The sequence below is a fragment of the Gastrolobium bilobum genome, unplaced genomic scaffold (genome assembly GCF_033153095.1).
Source record: "Gastrolobium bilobum isolate Gb01-03AN ecotype WA unplaced genomic scaffold, APGP_CSIRO_Gbil_v1 utg1885, whole genome shotgun sequence".
In the NCBI taxonomy this organism is placed as follows: domain Eukaryota; kingdom Viridiplantae; phylum Streptophyta; class Magnoliopsida; order Fabales; family Fabaceae; genus Gastrolobium; species Gastrolobium bilobum.
Window position 1 is genome coordinate 437,080 of NW_026899589.1, and position 20,702 is coordinate 457,781.

The window sequence follows — 20,702 nt, forward strand, 5'->3', positions numbered from 1 at the left end:
ACCCTTACGTCATGTTAGCCCTAGCAGATATAGAAGTTGCCGAAAAATTACAGGTTCATAATGATTTTGACACAACGGTTACACACAAGGATCCTTAGAAGAGGAAATCGTTCCTTCTTCTCCATGGTATTACTCTCTAAATAATCAATATCTCCATACGAGAGAGGTCTCAAAATCTCGAGATAACCCTGCTGTTACTTTATCCCATCATTGTATTGAACTCACACTCCCATAAAATTCAGCTATTTACTGAGCTTCAGTATACTCGCACTAATTTGTAGCTTCCTATTTAATACACCACGCAACTTAGTATGAATCAGATTTTTTTGAATAATTTCAGTACATCTGTATTCTCAATATCTCCATTGAAGTTTTGATTCATTCATTCCTTAACCCCATTAGATTTTTTGTAATACTGTAGCATCATTCATTACCCACATGGGAAAGATACACCATTCACACTTATTACCATCTTATGTCAACGTAAACAGAGAAGAAATTGCATGATATAAATTTCTTTTGTAAATAAGTCAAAAAGAGTCCTAACCTATTAATGTGATATTGAGTTAAAACAAATTTAGAGTTAACCATGCAACAAAAAGTTATTTTGACATTGAGAAAAAAAAAAAACAGGCTTTTCCTGCTTGTAAGTAAGATCTTAATCCTTAACTGTAACTAAATTAATGAAAATAACAATCACAAAACGCATCAAAACCTAGTTATTAATTAAAGGAAAAAAGGTTTCTCATCTTAATAGAGAAATTGTCTCCCTGCACAAATAAATTGATGGGTCCCTTCAGTTTTTTTTTAAGTGATGGATCCTACAATATCATGTGTGAGAAATCTATCTCCTTAATTAAATTAAGGTAATGACTAATTATATTTATAATATTAGGGATAAGTTATTTTATCTATTTTTTCGTACTTACCTTATTTATTACTTTCCAACACTATTAAATTAAAATCTCAATTAACTTTTATCATTTTTTCTTCTTAAGATTATAATTTAATAATGTTAAAAGATGATAAATAAGGTAGGCATAAAAAAATTAAGCATAATATCGAATCCCAAAATATTAAACTAATTACGATTTGAAAACAATTACAGATAAAAAATGGATTTTATACTTTTTATGTAGGAAAATTTTCTACACACTGTTCAATTTTCATGTTGAGATAAATATTATACATGACTTTTTTTAATATACGACTCCCCATATTTTTTTATTTTTATGGCATAAGATGTCTGATATCATATTAGACTATAATTAGAGGCAACGTGCAGAAAAAACATTTGTGCCGCTCGAAACGAACTAAAGTGGTGTTCTTACTTAGCGCTGAAGTGGTTTCATGCTACAACAGTGGTTCCCCTCAGAATGAACAACAACAAGCGCGGCGTGCTTGCTCGTTTGAAAACCCTGATCAACTCACAGGTACACGTAACTAACACTACTCTCTCTTCTCTTATTTTGGTTGGGACAATTTCTCAAACACCTTGTGACTTTGGACATCTCTTTCTAAACCCACCCTTCTGTTTGACCTTGAATTCTTTGTTGCAGAGCTTCCACTCTAGTTTGCCCAAAGGAAGAGGACAAGATAAAGTGTCTCCAGAAATAGACCCCGATTACTTGGCTTGCCGAGGTGAATTTGCTTGTGCATTTTATTTTGCTCATTATATCAGCTCAGCACCAGGATTGGAATATTTTTTTTACTTTGGTTGTGGTTGTTTTTTCATCTTATCTTAATTTATTATTTTGGGTTCTCATCAGCCACCGTGGCTGTTATCAAGCAGAATGCATATAAACGCATAGGTAACTTTCATATGAAATATTGAGGGGAAGTGGTTACCCAAAAATCAGTTTTTCATCATGTTATTGATGGCTGTAATGTAATGGTAAAGCAATGTTTTGATTCTGATTGCATATATGTGATTGTGACCAATGCCTTAGTTGAGTATGCGTATCTACATGTAAGACCTGGTTACAATTTTAAGCTGTTGTCCAGGCCGCATTGACATAACACAATGGAAGACTTTGGACGCAAGGAAGCTTGGCATAACTAGATCTATGATTTCACAGCCCTCTTGGTTTGTCCTTAACCTGCTTCGGAGAAAAGGTGAGAAATTTCTTATAACCCACGTCACCCTTACTTAAGGGAGATTATATGCAGACTTGTAAAATATCCTTCTCCTTTTCTTATTCCCTACTAATGATAAAAGATGAGCATTGCCTTCCTTGCAAGTTTATTTTCTTTTTACTTGATTTTGAAACTTTGATCTTAGTAACTGGGTACTCTTACTCTATGTAGCACCGACACGACACGCGACACATGGCATGACACGATATGACACTTTGACATGTTAATCCTAAAAAAATATGAATTTTGACACGTTGGGACACGTTTTAATATTAAATAATATTTTTAATTTATATAGTGATACCCAAGATCCCTTGCATCTACTTGGTCAAGAGGTACCCAAGAAAAATGCTTTTAGATACCTGGGATCTATTTTGCAAAAAGGTGGAGAGATTGATGAGGATGTAAATCATATAATCAGAGCAGGGTGGATGAAATGACATAGTGCATTTGGGTTTTTGTGTGACCGCAAAATCCCCCTTAAGTTAAAAGGAAAAATCTATAGAACAACAATAAGGCCTGGAATGCTATATGGGGCTGAATGTTGGCCAGCACATAGGCAACATGAGCATAAAATGGAAGTAGCAGAGATGAGGATGTTAAGGTAGATGTGTGGTTATACAAGGATGGATAAGATGAGAAATGAAGATATTTGACGAGTGCTACCGGTGGCTGAAAAGATGAGAGAACATAGATTGAGATGGTTTGGGCACGTAATGAGAAGGTCCTTGGATGCTCCCGTAAGAACAAAAGTTTGTTATCAAGAGCTCAACACAAAGAAAGATAGAGGTAGACCGAAACTTACTTGGGGAAGGTAGTGAAGCAAGATTTAATGGATTGTGATATAGATTGGCGGACGATGTGCCTTAGAATGAAATGGAGAAAAACTATAAGCATGGTGGAGGGTGAGATCCGTTGTTATTCCTATGTTCCAGATGGTCCCTTTTTAGTCCTTTTTCCTCTTCATCTCCCCCCTCTTCTTCTTTTCCTCCTCTTTTATCACTTTTACATTTATATATATATATATATACATATATATTATTACTATCTTATTTATTTATTTTTATTTTTTATCTTTTTTCAACCCTTTCGTATCTTTTATTTGGGTTCATCTACCACCGACCTGAATTAATTTGGGATAAAGGTGTTGTTGATGTTGATGATACTGTATATTTCATTTAATATTCAATAATTTAACAAAAAAATGAAACTAAACTAAATAATATCCATCAACACGTTATAAAGGAGGAAGCTTTAATAAAAGAACAAGATCTGAGATGAGAGAGAGAGATCAAATCAAATTAGAGAGAAGGAGACACAACAAGAGCGTAACAGGAATGATAACGATATTGTTGAGATGATCTATTATCTACTTAAGGGGAAAAAAGGCAATTTTTTTTTGATATGATCAGGTGGAAGCTTTATTAATATTTTTTAATTTTTAATTTTTTTTTTAAATATAATATATTTATGAAAATGCCATTTGACCGTGTTGGAGCGTGTCAGACACGGTCAAATTCGCGTGTCGAAATGGTCAACGTGTTGGGAATGTCGGACACGACACTCCCTATTTTTTGGAGTGTTCGTACTAGCTACTCCTAATAATGTAGACACCTCACTAAAGTCACGGACCATTGTTTCCGCTTTGAGCCAATGGAATTGCTAGTCCATGAGGTTAAAGGATATTTCTGTTGAAAATAGGGCTTTGGTAGAGAAAAAAGGAATACTCAATATGAGAAGATCATATTGATATGGTATGTATTAATATGATACAAAATGCTGACTCAATGGTCCTATTTATATTAATAATTAGGTCTAGTACAAATTTAGTACTCATACTAAAAGCCCGACCATTGATGCAACACGACGACTAACCCAAACTAAATAAGGAAACAAATCATAAAACAACAAACAAGAAACAAATCCTAAGATTGCTTCCTCAATTAGACGACTAATTGATTCCACAATATATTCTAAAGACATTCTAAGATATTACAAATATTATGAAGATATGTGTTACATTCCAATTGCAAGGTATGAGACTTGATCCCACATCGGAAACATAAGGGTCTGGTGTGGGGTTTATATGGACTTTGTGCTCTCCTACCTTACAAGCTAGCTTTTGGGGTGAGGTCCTCCCAAGGTTCGTATCAATTGGTATTAGAGTCTTCCATTATGTTTCCTAGTTGCAATCGAGTGGTGCGACTGGTGGCGCTGGCATCGCAGTGTTCGCCCAGGGCTAGTAAAAGACTAGCGCAAAGTCAGACCACATGGACGCCGAGGCTGCGAAGCGTGGCGGGATGTTACAATCCTATTGCAATGTATGAGATTTGGAGTCCCACATTGGAAACATAAGGGTCTGGTGTGGGGTTTATATGGACTTTGGGCTCTCCTACCTTATGAGCTAGCTTTTAGGGTGAGGCTCTCCTAAGGATCGTATCAATTGGTATCAGAGCCTTCCACTATATCTCCCAGTTGCAATCGAGCAGCGCTGCTAATGAAGCTGGCATTGCAGTGTTCGCCCAGGGCTAGTAAAAGACTAGCGCAAAGTCAGGCTGCATGGGAGCCGGGGCTACGGAGGGTGGTGGTATGTTACAACCCAATTGTGAGGTATGAAATTTGAGTCCCATATCAGAAATATAAGGTTTGATGTGGAGTTTATATGGACTTTGGGCTCTTTTACCTTATGAGCTAGCTTTTGGGGTGAGGTTCTCCCAAGATTCGTATCAATATGTTAAAATACCCTCAATCTATGATGCATGGGTACTCCTAAATAATTTCTGTATTCATACATGTTAGGTTCACATGGATATGTACCCAACACTTATCACTCAAGTACAAATCAGTTCATTCAGAACACCAAGTTTTGTTGCTAATGTTGTCTGGTTTGTTACTGAAAGAAAGAAACTGCTACTTTACTCCCTTCAAAACTTGTGCCATCTTTAGATATTTTTGTTACTTGAGTTAGGACATTATGAAAATTGTATTTATCTTATGATTTCAATACTTTAATATTTATGTTTTTCTATTTTTATATAATAGATCCTTCCATACCCCGTACTTTAGTTTTAGAAATTGTTGTACCCCATACCCATGCTAATACCGGTAGTCGTACATGTATGCTGACAACACAGCTCTCAAGATACTTTTAAGATATTCTTAACAATTTCCATGCTTCCCCTGCCGTCTTTTAAAAAGTTTTCTTGCTTGATCTTAGCTGAACTAGGGGGAAAAAGCATAATTAGACAGATCTTGGAAATGCCTTTTTTAAAAAAGCCTTTGTAGTTTGTACTATACTGGCTCTTTTTTTAAAAAAATAAAAAAACTTCTTCTGGTACTAAATATCATTTACCTTGAACTTTTCTATGTTCTGTTACTACCCGGATTTTCTTTTTTGATAACTAGATTCTTTCAACTTCTGTGAATTCCAGGATTTGAGTCCTACTTAGTAGGAGGGTGTGTGAGAGATCTACTACTAAATAGAACTCCAAAAGATTTTGATGTGATCACCACAGCAAAGCTTATGGAGGTTTTGTGACAACAATTCAATTTATTAACTATATGGGAAGGACAATATACATTTGTAGTGAGTTTTAATGTTTTTTTTTTCTCTCCAATGATATCTGACAGGTGAGAAAGCATTTTCGTCGTTCAGCTCGTGCTGAAGTTGTTGGACGGCGTTTTCCAGTATGCCTGGTTCATATAAAAGGTTCTGTAGTAGAGGTTTGTTTATTGAGTAGTTATACAAGGTTATATCTGTACATTTTTTAAGCTACAAATTACATGTATGATTTAACGTGCTCTCCATTTGGAGATCCTTCTTTGATTAATGTAATTTCAATAAATTAATTAACCAATTTATTTATATTGGATAAGGTAACCAGTTTTGAGACAGTGGCACAAACTTCCAAAGGGAAGGAGCGATCTTTATATTTTCAGCTGCCCAAATGCAGTAATAGAGAAGACTTAATTCGCTGTAAAAACTCCTTGCACAGGGACTTCACAATTAATAGGTACTGTTGGGTTTTTGTTTTATTTATTTATTTAATTTTTTATAACTTGTAGGGAATCTATTTGTTTGTATACGTAGCTTCAAACTTTTTCTTTCTCTTTTCAATGGGTTTTTTGATTATGTTACAAAGGATCGGAAGTTGCAGTAAGTATTAGTGTTTATCTTTGGTGTTTCATTTTTATCCATCTTATTAATCCTTTTCTTACTGTGGAAGCAGTTTATTTTATGATCCTTTTGACAATAAAATCTACGATTATGCCAATGGAATGGCCGATTTGAGGTCCTTTAAGGTAACTCTTTATTGGATTTGTTGATGAACCTTTACACCCTGAAGCATGATTGTAACTTGTAATTATGCTGATATGTAATTATGCTTGTTGATATGGATTCAGCTAGAAACTGTGATCCCTGCTCAGCTGTCCTTTAAAGAGGATCCTGGTAGGTAGTATCATACTCTCATTAGCATGAACATTGACCATATTAATTAACATTTACTATGAAAATGATGTTGCATGTGAAACCTCTGTGCAGGGAGAATTTTGCGCGGCTTTAGAATTGCAGCTCGTCTAGGTTTATCATTATCAAAGGAGACTGAGGCTGCAATCTGGACATATTCATCACTAGTTAAAAGCTTGGACAAGGTACCTCAAATGGAATTTTATGATGATGGTTTGCTGCCTGAATTTGGCATAATATTTTTTCTTTCATCGTTTAGTTTTACTGATATTGCTTCTCCTTGTATTTGTTGTCCATGGGCTGCGTAGAAATGCTGCCTTTTTTTTATTATTGCACTTCATCATTATTCTTGTTATTGACAATTGGGAAGGGTAAAACTGTCTATTACTGAACATACTCATAAGGTTTTGCTTTTGGATATCAAAGTAATTATAGATTTATAGTTTTAGCTTCTTCACTCACCCTGCTGCTGTTCTTTATATATTTCAGAATAAAATAATGATTGAATTGAACTATATGCTATCTTATGGAGCTGCTGAGCCATCTCTGCGCTTGCTCTGGAAATTCAACCTGCTTGAATTTTTACTTCCTGTGCATGTAAGTCTAATTGAGTTGCTGACTTTAAGTTTTCTAATAATATGCCTATCAGCCAAATACAAATGTTACTCATTAGTTGGTTATAGGCAGCATATCTTGACGAACAGACAAGTAAAGAAGATGCTCAGGCTTCCAACATGTTAATGGTAAGCTAGATTTGTGAAATAATTGTAGAACGTGCTTTTAATGATATGATTTTGATTAAATGAACGCAAATGCCAAAGTCATTACAAGCAGAAGGAATATGCTACAATAAGTTGATAGTTCACAGTTAACTGGATCACTATTTGAATGCTTTGATGTTTAATAAACAAATATTGCTAAAAATAATTAAATATCTGGTGTCATTCAAAATATAATTATTTGATCAGTGAACATTTTGAGTAACTTAAAACTTTGAACTGTAAGGACATAGTTGGAGAAGATTATTGCTACTTCTCTGATAATTGGAGAAGAATTTGCTTTTTAAAACTGAAGATAAGTTGGATAGTTTAAATGATGTTACTTACTCTTACAGTACGCCAATCCAACATTAAGAAACATAGACTATGAAGAGGTTCTCACATATTCTTAGGCTATGCTTGTATGAGTAGGTGGAAAATTAGATATGTAGTTTGTCACAATAAAGTCTAGATGAAAGATAAGAATATAAAGATAACATGTATGAAGACTTAATTGCGTCCCAGTGCAGTATTATTTTTCACCTTCTCATTTCCACCTACTCAAACAAGCGTTGCCTTAGTCACTATGATAACAAGTGTACTTATCAAACTTTTAGGCTTTCACTTATGGTGCTGTTACTTTTGCAGAAATTATTCTTCCATCTGGATAATGTGGTTGCTTGTGATCGACCTTCTGATTGCACTCTCTGGTGAGTGATTGCTAGTTCTGTTTGTTACACGAATCCTCTCTCTAAAAGGAAAAAAATAAATCCAATTGACCCTAAGATCTTAGGACTAATTTTCCTGCAACCAGGGATGTAGGGACAACTTTAGGATGTAGGTACGAGCAAGAAAGAATATCTAATGAGACTGTAAAGAACCAATTCAACCCAAAAGCTTAAGTTATTGGGTGAGGTTATATTAATGATTTTATATATCTCAACACGCCCCCTCACACGAGAGCCCACTGGGCTTGAAGGGTGGACAATGCACAGGCCCACCTGTGCAAATAAAGAAATTCCACTTGAAAGAAAATGGGGGGCGGCGAGGATCGAACCCGGGACACGAGGCTCTGATACCATGTAAAGAATCAATTCAACCCAAAAGCTTAAGCTATTGGGTGAGGTTACATTAATGATTTTATATATCTCAACAGAGGCATTAAAGCTTTAGAGAGGATATTCTCACTACCAAAATTTTCCACTACCAACTTACTACTAATTTAATTACCATTAGATCAAAGAGAGAGAATGTCAAAAAGTTTTTGAAGAGAGAGAAAATATTAATCTAATGGTGATTAGATAGGTAGTAAGTTAGTAGTGGAAATTTTTGGTAGTGAGAATATCCCTCCTCTTAAAGCTTATATCAAGTAGCAGAGCTAATTTGTGAAACTTTACATGAACGCTATTGGATCAAATGACAAAGACATTGTTGATAAAAAGATGGCTTTTCCCGGATGAGATGGTTGTTGCTATCTGCTCCAATAACGAATAATTGGTTTAACTGAATAACTAAATAAAATAGCTGAATAACTAAATAAAATAGATCATGAATGTTCGGAATCCATATTATGCAAGGAGACATTACTTTTGCTAATTCGAATTGAAGGGTGAGATAAAATCGGTTTATTTCCGGCATCATATCCATAGGTAGCACATTCATCATAGTTAGTCGAATTACTTATCCTTCGGTCTATTAGTGAACTATCTCTCCAGGGATTGTGAAAGATGTTCCACTAGAAATATTCTTGTTATTGCTTCGACTAGCTTTGTATGTTTTTCTAGCTAGTCTTTAGGTAACTGGGGAATTAGTACTAAGTCTAGTTTTCAAACATTCGATGCTAGTAGTAAGTCTAGTTTTCAAACATTCGATGCTCCTGTCTGTGTAACTGGGTTTTAGTTGTTTGATACCATATATTATATAGACGATTTTAGGTGCTTGAAACTGTATGTGTGACTGAAAATTCATGCAAATTTCAATCAACCGTCTAGCTTAGCTGACTTGGTGACTAACATGGCAGATGAAGGCTAAGTATTGTGAAAATGTTTCATCCCATTTTGGCAAATAAAAACAACCAACAAGGTAAGCCAAGAAAGAAGTCAGCATAACATAATGGTGTCATTTACAAACAAGGGTCATTAAATCAAACCTCCTTTCTCTCTGTTCCCTAGATAGCAACTCTGACACAGTTCTGAATGTCTTATCGATTATTTTTCCAAAGCTACCCGCCCTACTAAAAAAATTCGCAACCAAGGGACATGCCAAACACCTACCTTTCCAACTAAAAACTTTGATCATATTAGAGAAATATAATATAAAACCATTAATGTGGCCTTCACCTAATTGCTTAAGCTTTTGAGTTGAAATGGTCTATTATATAATATCAGAGCCTTTGTGACTAAGCCAACACAAGTTCGATCCTCATCATCCCCATTCTATTATAAATAATTAAATATTGTGGAGTTTCTCATCAGAGATTGGTGGACCTGTGCACTGTCCACCCTTCAATCTCAAACCCAATTGGTTCTTGTCTGAAGGGGCATGTAAGAGAAATATAATATAAAACTATTAATGTGACCTTCATCTAACAGCTTAAGCTTTTCGATTGAAATGATTCATTACAGATCACCATATTGAAAAGTGACTACAACAATGGTACTTTTTCCCCTTCTTTTTGGGATGGTTCATCTTTAATGTCTTTGAAAGGTAAGAGCATAGTTAGAAAGGGCAAATATTGGAACATTTTGGGTTTGGTGATTTCCATCTAAAAAGATTAGGTCTAGGATAGAGACATACAATTATAAAAAAAATCCTCTTTATAATCATATACATTCTTGTTCCTCATTCACTTTCTCCCAAAATGAATGGATTAACACTTGCACTAGGCTATCATAATCGTGAGTATTCGATGAACCCTAGATTCCACGCCATCAACGAGTCATTTCCTAATACTTATATTCATTTTGGTTCACTTTAGCTTGAAAATAAGTTATTAGGAGCATGAGTTGCTCAGTTTTTTTTTTTTTTTTTGACTTAAAAGTTACTTTAAAGGTAAAGCTAAAAATAATACCTTAAAAGTTAAAACTAAAGTTATTTGATGATTATATAATTTTTTTTAATTTAAAAGCTACTTTTGTAACACCCTCTATAGCTAGCTAGCATAAAGAATATAACATTAATCTTAAGTAATACTTTAAATAAAAAAATAAGAATTATGAAAGAATAAAGGGATATAAAATTCTAAAGCAACGGTTATAAAAGAAGGCAAATGACAGAGCACCCTTAAAGTTAATTATACATTAGATAGAGTTAAGTACATTGATTTATGGTGACTAAAACTATTTCACAATAGTGGTTATGGCACGCAAGCCATCTAGTTAATCAAGATTAATTCCCACTCTTATCTATTCGTTATTAAGTAGGAACTTTATCTAAACCTTCACATATTTAGTCATCCAGATTAAAAGGAAATGTTTTTACCCTATCATGGTAGAAAACTACAGCTGCACCATGAGTGTCTACAATCACCCGGAACTCTGTTTGGTCTTCGAAGTCGTTAATTAGTATGCTCCAACCTTCTCCGATGATACATATACTAGGCATTTTTATTCTCTGGAAGGGTTAGCATAAAAAACACAAATATGAGATAAATCTCAGTAATATTGAAGTTTTCAAACTATAACCAATCCAGCTGCTATAACGGAAATTATCATTCTCTCTAAGCATGTTTATGATAAGAAAATATATATTTCAATAATAACTGGAATAATAAATATAGAAGAGAACATGTAATTTTTAACTGAAACTACTAATGCCCAGCCTCTGAGAGTCTTTGAATGTGAAAGGTTACTGTGTGGCCGAGCTCAAAACCAATTAAGGCGTTTCTTACAACATTATCATCTATTCCGAATTTCCTTGGGTTAATTCACATCAGAATCATTCAGTTAAAGATTATATATTTTTTTTAATATTCTTTTGGTATGGTACCAAAGGAATACAAATCAATTAGTTCCATAGTCTTGATCCAATACCATCTTTATAACCAATATGAACAGATCCATCAAATCCATAAAACCAAAGTTTAGACGATTAAACCAAATGGTAGAAGATAAAACCAAAGTGTAGAAGAATTCTATAAGAAAATGGTTTGGGTCATGGTAAGGACACCTCCACAACTTATAGAAAAACAACTTCCCCAATACCAAATATAAACATAGAAATAGATGAAAAATAGTGAATTTCAAAGAATGAAGTTCACTCCCAACATTACTTTTCCCTTTTTGCTTCTATCTTTCTCTTTCCCTCTTTCTTTCATGTTGCCCCCCCTTCATGCCATATCTTTTTTTAAATATTATTTTATTATTATTTTTAATTATTATTATTTTTTGGATGTTACAACTTTAAAGTTCAAGCAATATCAAACGTAGTCATTTGCCTCCCTCACCACGGCTTCCATCTTCGACCTCAAATTCTTGTCCTTCATGTTGGTGATTTTCTTTCCCCTCATTTTGTGCGCAAAACGGCGGCAGCGGGGAAATCGTTGGAGAGGCAATCAATGAGAACCCTTTCCATGGAATCATGCAAGAGATGCAATTCCTTACCTTTGCTGAGAATCTCTCCCACGGTCAATTCCATGTACATGATTCTTTAATTGGTATTGTAAAGAATAAATTCAACCCAAAAGCCTAATATGTTGGGTGAAGCCCACATTAATAGTTTTACATTATATTTTTCTAACACGCCGACTCACAAAAGAGTCCATTGGGCTGACAATGCACAAGCCCACCTATATATGTTAAGAAATTCCACAATATTTAATTATTTATTAATAGAATGGGAGCGGTGAGGATTGAACTTGTGATTACTTGGTTACAAAGGCTCTGATACCATATAAAGAACCAATTCAACCTATAAATTTAAGTTGTTAGGTGAAGGCCACATTAATATATTTATATTATATTTCTCTAATAGGTTCTATCTCGGTGATAGAGACGAGGAAGATTTTGTTGATGATGATGTCCCCAACTTCCTTTGGAGTCTATTGGGTTTTCACCGCAACTATGGGTGAAGCTCAGAGCAATCGATTGAATTGTGTTCTTTAGTTTGATTTTGATTTTTTCTATAGAAAAAAAAAATTTAAACCTCAACTAGCGAGGGTAGGGGTGACTGAGTGAGGACAATCCTTGTGCGTAGTCTTATCCTTGTATATTTGAAAATAGGTTTTTTCTCGAATTTGAACCTATGACCTTTTAGTCAAGAAAGAGCAATTTTACGACTACACCAGGCTCACCCTCTTTAATTTTCTTATAGAAAATGTAAAAAGAATAAATCAAGGATTTTGTCCTTGGGGTTTTCATTTTAATGGGATTTTTTTTACTTTTTTTGTTTTGTTTATGAGAAACAAAAAAAAAGGTGGGAGGTGGATCTTGTCATACCGAGAGAAATAAATGGAATTGAGTGAGAGTGAAAGAGAATCCGGATGCTCCTCATAGAAGCTTCTAAAACGAAGCTTGTTTTTTCACTTTTCTTCATTAAAAAATAGCTCCTTTTATTAAGAGCTTTTCTATAATATTATTTGGAGCGGTTTTGTGGTTTTAAGCAGAAGAGAAACTGAAAATAAGCAAGGCCAAACAGGCACTAGTATTTATAGATGAGCTTGATTTTCAGTTAACAATGGATCTCTCCTTGCTAAACAATTAACAATTTTTCCACCAGTGTGCCCATGCTGTATTGACAACATATTGGGCCATATGGAAAGTATATTCCTGCAAAATATTAAAATGGAAAGTATTACCTGATATGTATTTTTGCCATATCCAGTCTGTGAATGTAATTGGCACATGCAAAATCTGCGTTTGGTGCAACTTTTTGAAATGCCTTCGTAGGAGATATCATAAGTATGACTACTGAGGATAGTCGAAACAACTACTCATTGTGAGTCACTTTTAGTAATAAATGTATGTTCTAATTCATTAATCATGTTAGGTACCAGGGCAACAATCAGCTGTTGATCTAGTTGCGAAATCTTTTTTTCTTATTAGGTTTTTGTGGGTGGAGGTGGAGATGGGGAACAACTGATTTGTTCAATCTTATTTTCTGTTGTAGCTTGGATGGATGTTGTTGTTTTTGAATTTATATATCTCCTTCACTCATGGGTGTTTGAGACACCATTGTATATTTGTACATGTTACAGGATTGGATTGCTAGCCTTTCACCTGGCATTAGTAAATAACCCTCAAGATGCTCTTGTGGTGTGGGCGCTTGCTTCTGTTCTCTATCATGGGGAGTGGGAAGAAGGTGTTAAATTTGCTAAAGAACGTGAAAAATTGTGTGTTAATTTTGCACCTGAAATAAGGAGGTCCAATGTATACAAATCAGATGAAGAAATTGCAAAAGCAGTCGCTAAATTGGCATCTTTGGTGATGGACTCCTTACGTGCTCTGGTTGAGAATAATAGTCTTCTTCAATCCATGTCTAGATACCCTTCTTTTCCACGGTCTGGCATGGTAAGTAAATTAATTTTGGTATATATACTTTTAGATAAGGTTTGAAAATTGCGTGGCTGGTTGATTGCGTAGTAGTTGCAAAGGGATCAAGTTCTGTTCTAATTGACTGAGATATTCAAACATGCCATAGGGTTTTTGTGATAATTGTTTCTGGTTAGACCTTACTAATGGTTTGTCTGGGCTTTGAAATTTAAAGTAGTTCTAATATCATGTAAAGAACAATAAGAAATTTTTTTTACTCAAACGTAGCTCAACATAAAATATGAATACACCCGTTCAAAAGAGATATTATGTCACTAAATAAATGGATAGTATATGGAGAGCTATAATTGACTGAACATAATTCATAAATATCCCAGCTTTTGTGCCCCAAAGCGCAATATTTTGGCAGACCTCAGTTCATAGGTATTATTTTCAGGCAGCTGCCCTGCTTTTAATCACAGATAAGTTTCTATCATAATGGTTAATCAGATCTTGAGATTAGTCAACTCATTTCATGTCAATCTTTACTTGCATTGTCATATTTCATGTATTGATTTCATGTGATCTTGGGATTTAGTTTTGATTCCGGGCATAAAAATATAAAGTTGGTTAATGTTCAGTCTGAAGCAACCAAATTTAGACAGACATGTTTTTTGGCTCCCTTTCCGTCATAACAAGGCGTGAGAATAGGCAAAATAAAAATTGATAGTATCAATGTCAAAGAATGGAAACTTAGTTGTTTTCTCCTGACTGTGATCTGAGAACAATGTTCTGAATCTTCTGATGATCTCTGGATTTTAGCTTCTTCAGAAAATATTTCTACTGTATCTTTGGAAACTTAATTGGTAGCTTATAGTTGCATTTTTTGCATTTTCAAATAATATCATGAAGTAAGAAAAGGAGAAAACTGTATCTAAGTAAAAGCTTAGTTTCGTGGTCTCTGACATTTAGTCTATTTGCACTAGCTACAAACTCCTCTTAAAGATTAACGTGATTTTTCTTTTCAAGTAACTTGTTCATGAATAACGTAGCATCGGAAAAGAGAAAAACATACATTTTTCTTTTGATGAAAGAAATAAAGGTTTGAATGCAAGTAGGCAACAGTCAACAAACATCAGATGGCTTAATATGAAATTGGAATGAGGCTGTAGATAATTTTGCCTTTCTCTAACGGGCTTATGATCATATTTCCTTCCTAACCTATTACCAAATTCATATAATACCTAATTCTAAACTTGTCCCTTTAGTTTTGATTGATTCATCTTTTACCCGTCTGTAAATCAATCATTTATGTCCATTTGAAGATGTGTTACATTGTGGTAGTTCATACCTCCAATCCAGTTGAAAAGTTTGCGACTTTCAGGTATTTGTACCAAGGAAAACAGGGAAACTTGTTTCTGCAATTTTTGAAGCGCTGGTCAATGATGTTGAGTTTTATAGGAGTGAAAGAAAAAGTTCAGAAATAAATTATGAGATGCTTGGCAGGGGCCATCTTTCAGAGACTGGATTTGTTTTTGGCAAAATTGTTCTTGAAACTATGAGCAGTGGAATTGTTGGGGACGGGGAGGATTTTGAGGCTGAAAAACTTCATCTTAAGACTGAGGGCACCAAGGAAATTGGCCAATTGCAACTTTCGAATCGAGTAAATTATCAATTGGTGGCAAGGAAAGATAAAAGACAAGTTTTATCAAAACCAATTCCAGAACGTATGCAAAGAAAAATCAAGAAACATAAATTGGCTGAGAATGGATGCATTGCTGAGCAGAAAATGGGTTCGGCAAACCATGTGGTGTTTGAGAAATTTGAGAACAAGGAAACCAATGAACAGAACCAGAAGCTAGTTAAGTTATACCAGAAGGTTGATCTATCCATGACGAGAGAGACTACGCCAAAAAAGGAAAGTAGTCACAAAAAACAGCTGATAAATGATAGGAAGAAAAGTGCCAGTGCCAGCAAAAGTTCTTTAGACCAAACTATGCACTTGAAGATGGATGATCACAACACGTGTACATTATCACAATCTGAAGTGTCTACGAATCATCAGGTGATAGCCAACAACTGTAACATAAACGTTGATGCAGAAACAACAAATGAGCCAGACTTAAAGAAGAAAAAATTGCACTTATCACTACATGAAGTCTTCAACGAGAAAGAAAGACAGCAACCACATAAAAGTAAGCAAAGTCTGCCTCCACTCTCCAGTCTCTTCAAGTAATGAATAACAATTTTTGGTAGCAGAAGGTATTTTATTTCCTCCAGTATAGTTTAGAGACAAAACTTATCTAGTCTTCCTTCATTGCATAGGAAGCAGATGAAACAGAATTGAGCCTCTTACTCCCTTTTGTCCTTAAAAACTTTAGATGGCTTAAAACTAGGCATTCAGCTCCTCTAGATTGTTCTTATGCTTATATTTCATAAGGCTCTCCTGGGTGTGTATCTTGCTGCCATTAGGAGATACCCCTTCCCTTCACCTTTTATTGTAACGAAGAACAAGGGAAGAGTGTTGTTTTAGGTTCTCTGTAAACTGCAACTTAATACAGTGTAGTTGGACAAAGAAACGATATTATATGGGCGATTACAGAATTCATTATGTAAACCACTTAAAAAGGATATAAACCTTTAGAGAGATGGAAGTGAGTAATAATTTATCTTGATTTCCTGCAAGGATGAATGAAAATTACGTTGTGTATGAAGTTATTTGATGACTTAAATAGGAAGAAATACTAGGACTTGCATTTAGGTATTGAACTAGTTTGAGATAAAAACTTCCAGCTCAAACACGTTTTAATGAATGAAAAGTACTTTAATACCTTGTTATTGGCTCATTAACTTGACCATGAACATTAGTTCTTGTAGAGATTAATAAAGGAGTTTTACACTCTGAGTTCGGCCAACTCAACTCGGATTAATTGAAACTTAACATAATATTTTATTACTTAGAGCCTAAAAAATTAAAATCTCTTTTTTTTCCCTTACATATTTAGTATTTTCTTCTTAGATATTTATTTCCACCTTGTTAGATCTTGTGCATGTAATGGTTTATTTTTTATTTTTTTGAGATATTTCAATTGGTTCATCGCTTTACGACTAGTCCGATTTGGGGCAGGTCTTGGAATTAAGGTTTCGCCGACAGAGCTATCATTATTTGGTTGTAATGGGTTGCTTTTAACATTTTTTTAACTTTAAATTTTTGTTCCTGTGCTCTGTTATTTAGGCTTTTTATCGTTTGTCATATTTTAAACTCTAAATATCTCCTCAAAATAAGACGAAAAAAATCAATCTTATTAATGTGGCAAAATATGCTTACATGGTTGTTGTGGTCGATATTTATGTAGACCTCTGCTCTTTGGCATTTTCAATTCAAGAATCAGGTCTGGTGCCAGAGATTTTTATGGCAAGAGAGTAGAGTCGAAGTAAGAAAAACATTTATGGTATTTTAACGAAGCCTTTAATGTTTTTAAAATGAATGTAGATAAGTTGTCTATATTCGCTTCCAAAACGATGTCGTTTTGGTTTGAAAAATTAAAAAATTATAATGAAAAAGACTATTATAATCCTGAAATAAATTATAATTATAAAAATACTTTGATTTCTGCCTCATAACTACATCATTTTAGGCTCAATGTAGATAAATTATCTACATTAGCGGTAGAAAAAACGAGCCCTTTAATGAATATTGTTAGTTTCTTAAATGAATTTATAACAAAAGATGGCTTTTATGGGAAATAATTATCTCATGTTGCATGAGATAATTATCTCATGCATTAAATACGAATAAATCTTTGGTGTTACTGTTGCACCAAAGGATCGGTACATCCCACCAATAGAAATATTAGATGTCAGTTAAAGTTTTCTTTTTTCTGCCAAATTTTTTCTCTCTCCTATGATGTGTAATACTTCCATTGGTGGGATGCACTGAATTTTGGTGCAACAGTAGCACCAAACATTTATTCACTAGATACAAATGGGATGTGAGATCCACTTTAAAATTTCTCTCTCTTCTTTATTCTCTCTCCTCTATCTTCCATATATGGGCTTTTTGATCCTTTTGCCCCTCATTTATTAATTAATAACCAATTTGCCCCTGATCAAGAACTATCCACCAACCTGCCCCCTTTTAGTCGACTACCTTGCTGTTTTAGTCGAGCAAATGGTCAATCTTCAGAAAGTGGACTACCGCAAATGTAGTCGACTAAAAAATCATCTTAATCGACTACATTTTTGGGATATTTAGTCGACTAAGTAACGATATTTAGTCGACTAAATGTCGACTGAAACCCTATAATTTCCATGTTTTCGGTCTCATTTCAATTGTTGTTGTTGTGTAAACCTAAATAGCTCCCTTTGTTCATGTGTAATCCTCTCAATCCGATTGTATTTCATCCCACTATCTCTACAGACCTAATATTGTGAAATCATTGTCATTGCCCAATTCCAAACCCACATAATGGGAATGTCATGTTCCAACACCCTGGAATGATTAAAAGATCGCGGAAACAGAACGTGGGTGAGGACATAGTGTAGTATACGGGACTCCACAGAAAGCAACCCCACCGTATAGTGCAAGTGTTCCCCACGGACTCTTCTCTGCTCCTGCACGGCATCCTCTCGTACATATCCTGGAAGTACTACACCACTATCAGCGTCATACGCCACAGTCTGAGAAGAGTCAAAATCATAGCCGAGTATCTCCAACCATGCAGGTGTCGTCATGATGATCTCTATTCCACAGACCCTCGACCTCAGCTCGCCCTGTACGTAGCTGAGGTTATGGTAGAAGGCCCGCACCATAAGCTCTGAATACGGACATAGGGTCTCGGCCAACACCCTCAGATGTGCCGCCTCCAACACCCCCACAATTTCAAATCCCTCCTTATCAAAAAAGGCTGTATCCAAAGATTTTGGAGCACATAACGGCCGGTTCAAATGGTCACGTACGAATGAAGCGTGGACGACAGGGTCGTCCTCAAACAGATACCCATACGGGAGGTCAACAGTATCAGGCTCTTCGTCTTGTCGCCTTGACGAAGAAGGCCGCTCTTGCCTATGCTTGGTGCGTCTCTCAAGTGACTCATTGCCCTCATCGCTTGGTCTTCTGCGGCTCGTCATTTGTTTAGGGTACCTACAATGAAACATGTCAGCATTTAACTATATGAAACATGTCATGATGGTAATGAAAACTTGCAACATAAGGGCTGTAAACCAAAAGCAAACTTTTGCCACATACAAACTTTTCAAACAAAAAAATTCACACAATGCAAAAAAATAAACCTTAGTAGATTAGGGTTACAAAACCTACAACAAACGCTTTGATTAGAGTTCACAAATTCGGACAACAAACAAATAAAAAAAATTCCTAAACCTAAAACACAATGCAAGTTAAGAAACCTTACCTATCCTTCAGATTTCACGATTTGGACCGTATTTGGGGCCAATCCACACGCCTAAGGGAAGGGTTTGGGGCGTTCTTCAGCTGCTCCTGCGGATTTGGGGTTTGGGCCGCCTCCTTAGTCGATTAGGTCATCCTACTCCCCCTCTGCCGAATGGGGGGTTTTTAAAAAACAAATCCGTCGATATTTAGTCGACTAAATATCGTTACTTAGTCGACTAAATATACCAAAAATGTAGTCGATTAAGATGATTTTTTAGTCGACTACATTTGCGGTAGTCCACTTTCTGAAGATTGACCATTTGCTCGACTAAAACAGCAAGGTAGTCGACTAAAAGGGGGCAGGTTGGTGGATAGTTCTTGATCAGGGGCAAATTGATTATTAATTAATTAATGAGGGGCAAAAGGGTCAAAAAGCCTCCATATATGTGTATAGGAGATTCTTTTTCTCTTATGTTAAATGAGAAAAACAATCCCGGTTTTTATATGCTAATTATATCAATCCTACTTCTTTATAAATTTTAGATATCAATAAATTTGTTTATCATTATGTGAAATCAATAATAAAATTCGAAGTCACATGAACATGCATGAATAAATTTTTTAAATATATTATATTGTGATAATTTTGTTATTTTATTATAATTGTTGTTATTACTACTGCTATTATTATTATTATTACATTCCACTTTGCATTTTAATCGTGTAAATTAGAATTAAAAATAATTTTAAAGAGCAATAATTTGATACATATAAAGAAAATGTATCTTTAATTTTAAGTTTCTCGCTAACTTTGGAAATTGAAAAATCCAAATATTAATTTTTGTAAATAAAAATACGTTGGCTATATAAAATTAGAGTACAAGTTTTAAATTTACTTATTGAAATTTAATTTAAGATCACAAGGAATTTTCATGCACATCTTGAAATCTTGCAAAGGTTGAACAATTACTTTCAGTTTATCTATCTTTTCACAATTCTCGATGGATAAATTATGGAGTAATTGAATATATTTTTCACAAATATAAAAAGTACATAATAAATTTACAAGTTTATGGAGTAAGGCTTCCTTTGTTATTTATATTGACTAATATGGCAGGTATTTAAATGTAAATTAACAAGTAAATATATTCGTGGGAAAAGCTTTTCCCAAGTGAAGCACTAATATATTTTTAATTTATAATTGAAGGGTTTATTGTTTCTCAAATTTATCTCCTACACGCAGAACCCTTTTTCATAATTTTTTTTCTCATTTCTCTTTATTATATTTCTTTTTTTTCTTTATTTGCTTCTTCTTCCACCAAATTTTAAACATTCTTTTAAAAATTTGATAAAACTTTGAAGTCCTATCGTTTCCTTTCTCTTGAAAGCAAATTTGGGTGATGTTTTAAGGTTAAGGAAAGTGCTATAAGGAGGAAGGAGTGCAATCCATTCCTTAAAGATTAACTTTTTGAATTATTTGA

General features: G+C 34.5%; 1 protein-coding gene across 1 annotated transcript; it reads left to right on the plus strand.

Moving 5' to 3' along the window:
• Positions 1 to 1,376: 1,376 nt before the first annotated feature.
• LOC133291792 (uncharacterized) lies at positions 1,377 to 16,417 on the plus strand. Its single transcript, XM_061490123.1, has 14 exons — positions 1,377 to 1,433; positions 1,560 to 1,641; positions 2,005 to 2,115; positions 5,568 to 5,665; positions 5,767 to 5,859; positions 6,013 to 6,149; positions 6,366 to 6,438; positions 6,541 to 6,586; positions 6,680 to 6,789; positions 7,094 to 7,201; positions 7,288 to 7,347; positions 8,011 to 8,072; positions 13,556 to 13,868; positions 15,214 to 16,417. Exons 1-14 carry the CDS (start codon positions 1,377 to 1,379, stop codon positions 16,063 to 16,065), a joined length of 2,202 nt encoding a protein of 733 aa, XP_061346107.1. The 3' UTR covers positions 16,066 to 16,417.
• Positions 16,418 to 20,702: the final 4,285 nt, after the last annotated feature.

What these genes read in the sequence shown, in the direction of transcription:
- LOC133291792 (XM_061490123.1), top strand. Translation starts at nt 1,377, where the DNA reads ATGAACAACAACAAGCGCGGCGTGCTTGCTCGTTTGAAAACCCTGATC. An exon ending in AAACCCTGATCAACTCACAG is followed by an intron (nt 1,434 to 1,559) that starts GTACACGTAACT and finishes TCTTTGTTGCAG; the next exon opens with AGCTTCCACTCTAGTTTGCC. An exon ending in TAGTTAAAAGCTTGGACAAG is followed by an intron (nt 6,790 to 7,093) that starts GTACCTCAAATG and finishes TATATATTTCAG; the next exon opens with AATAAAATAATGATTGAATT.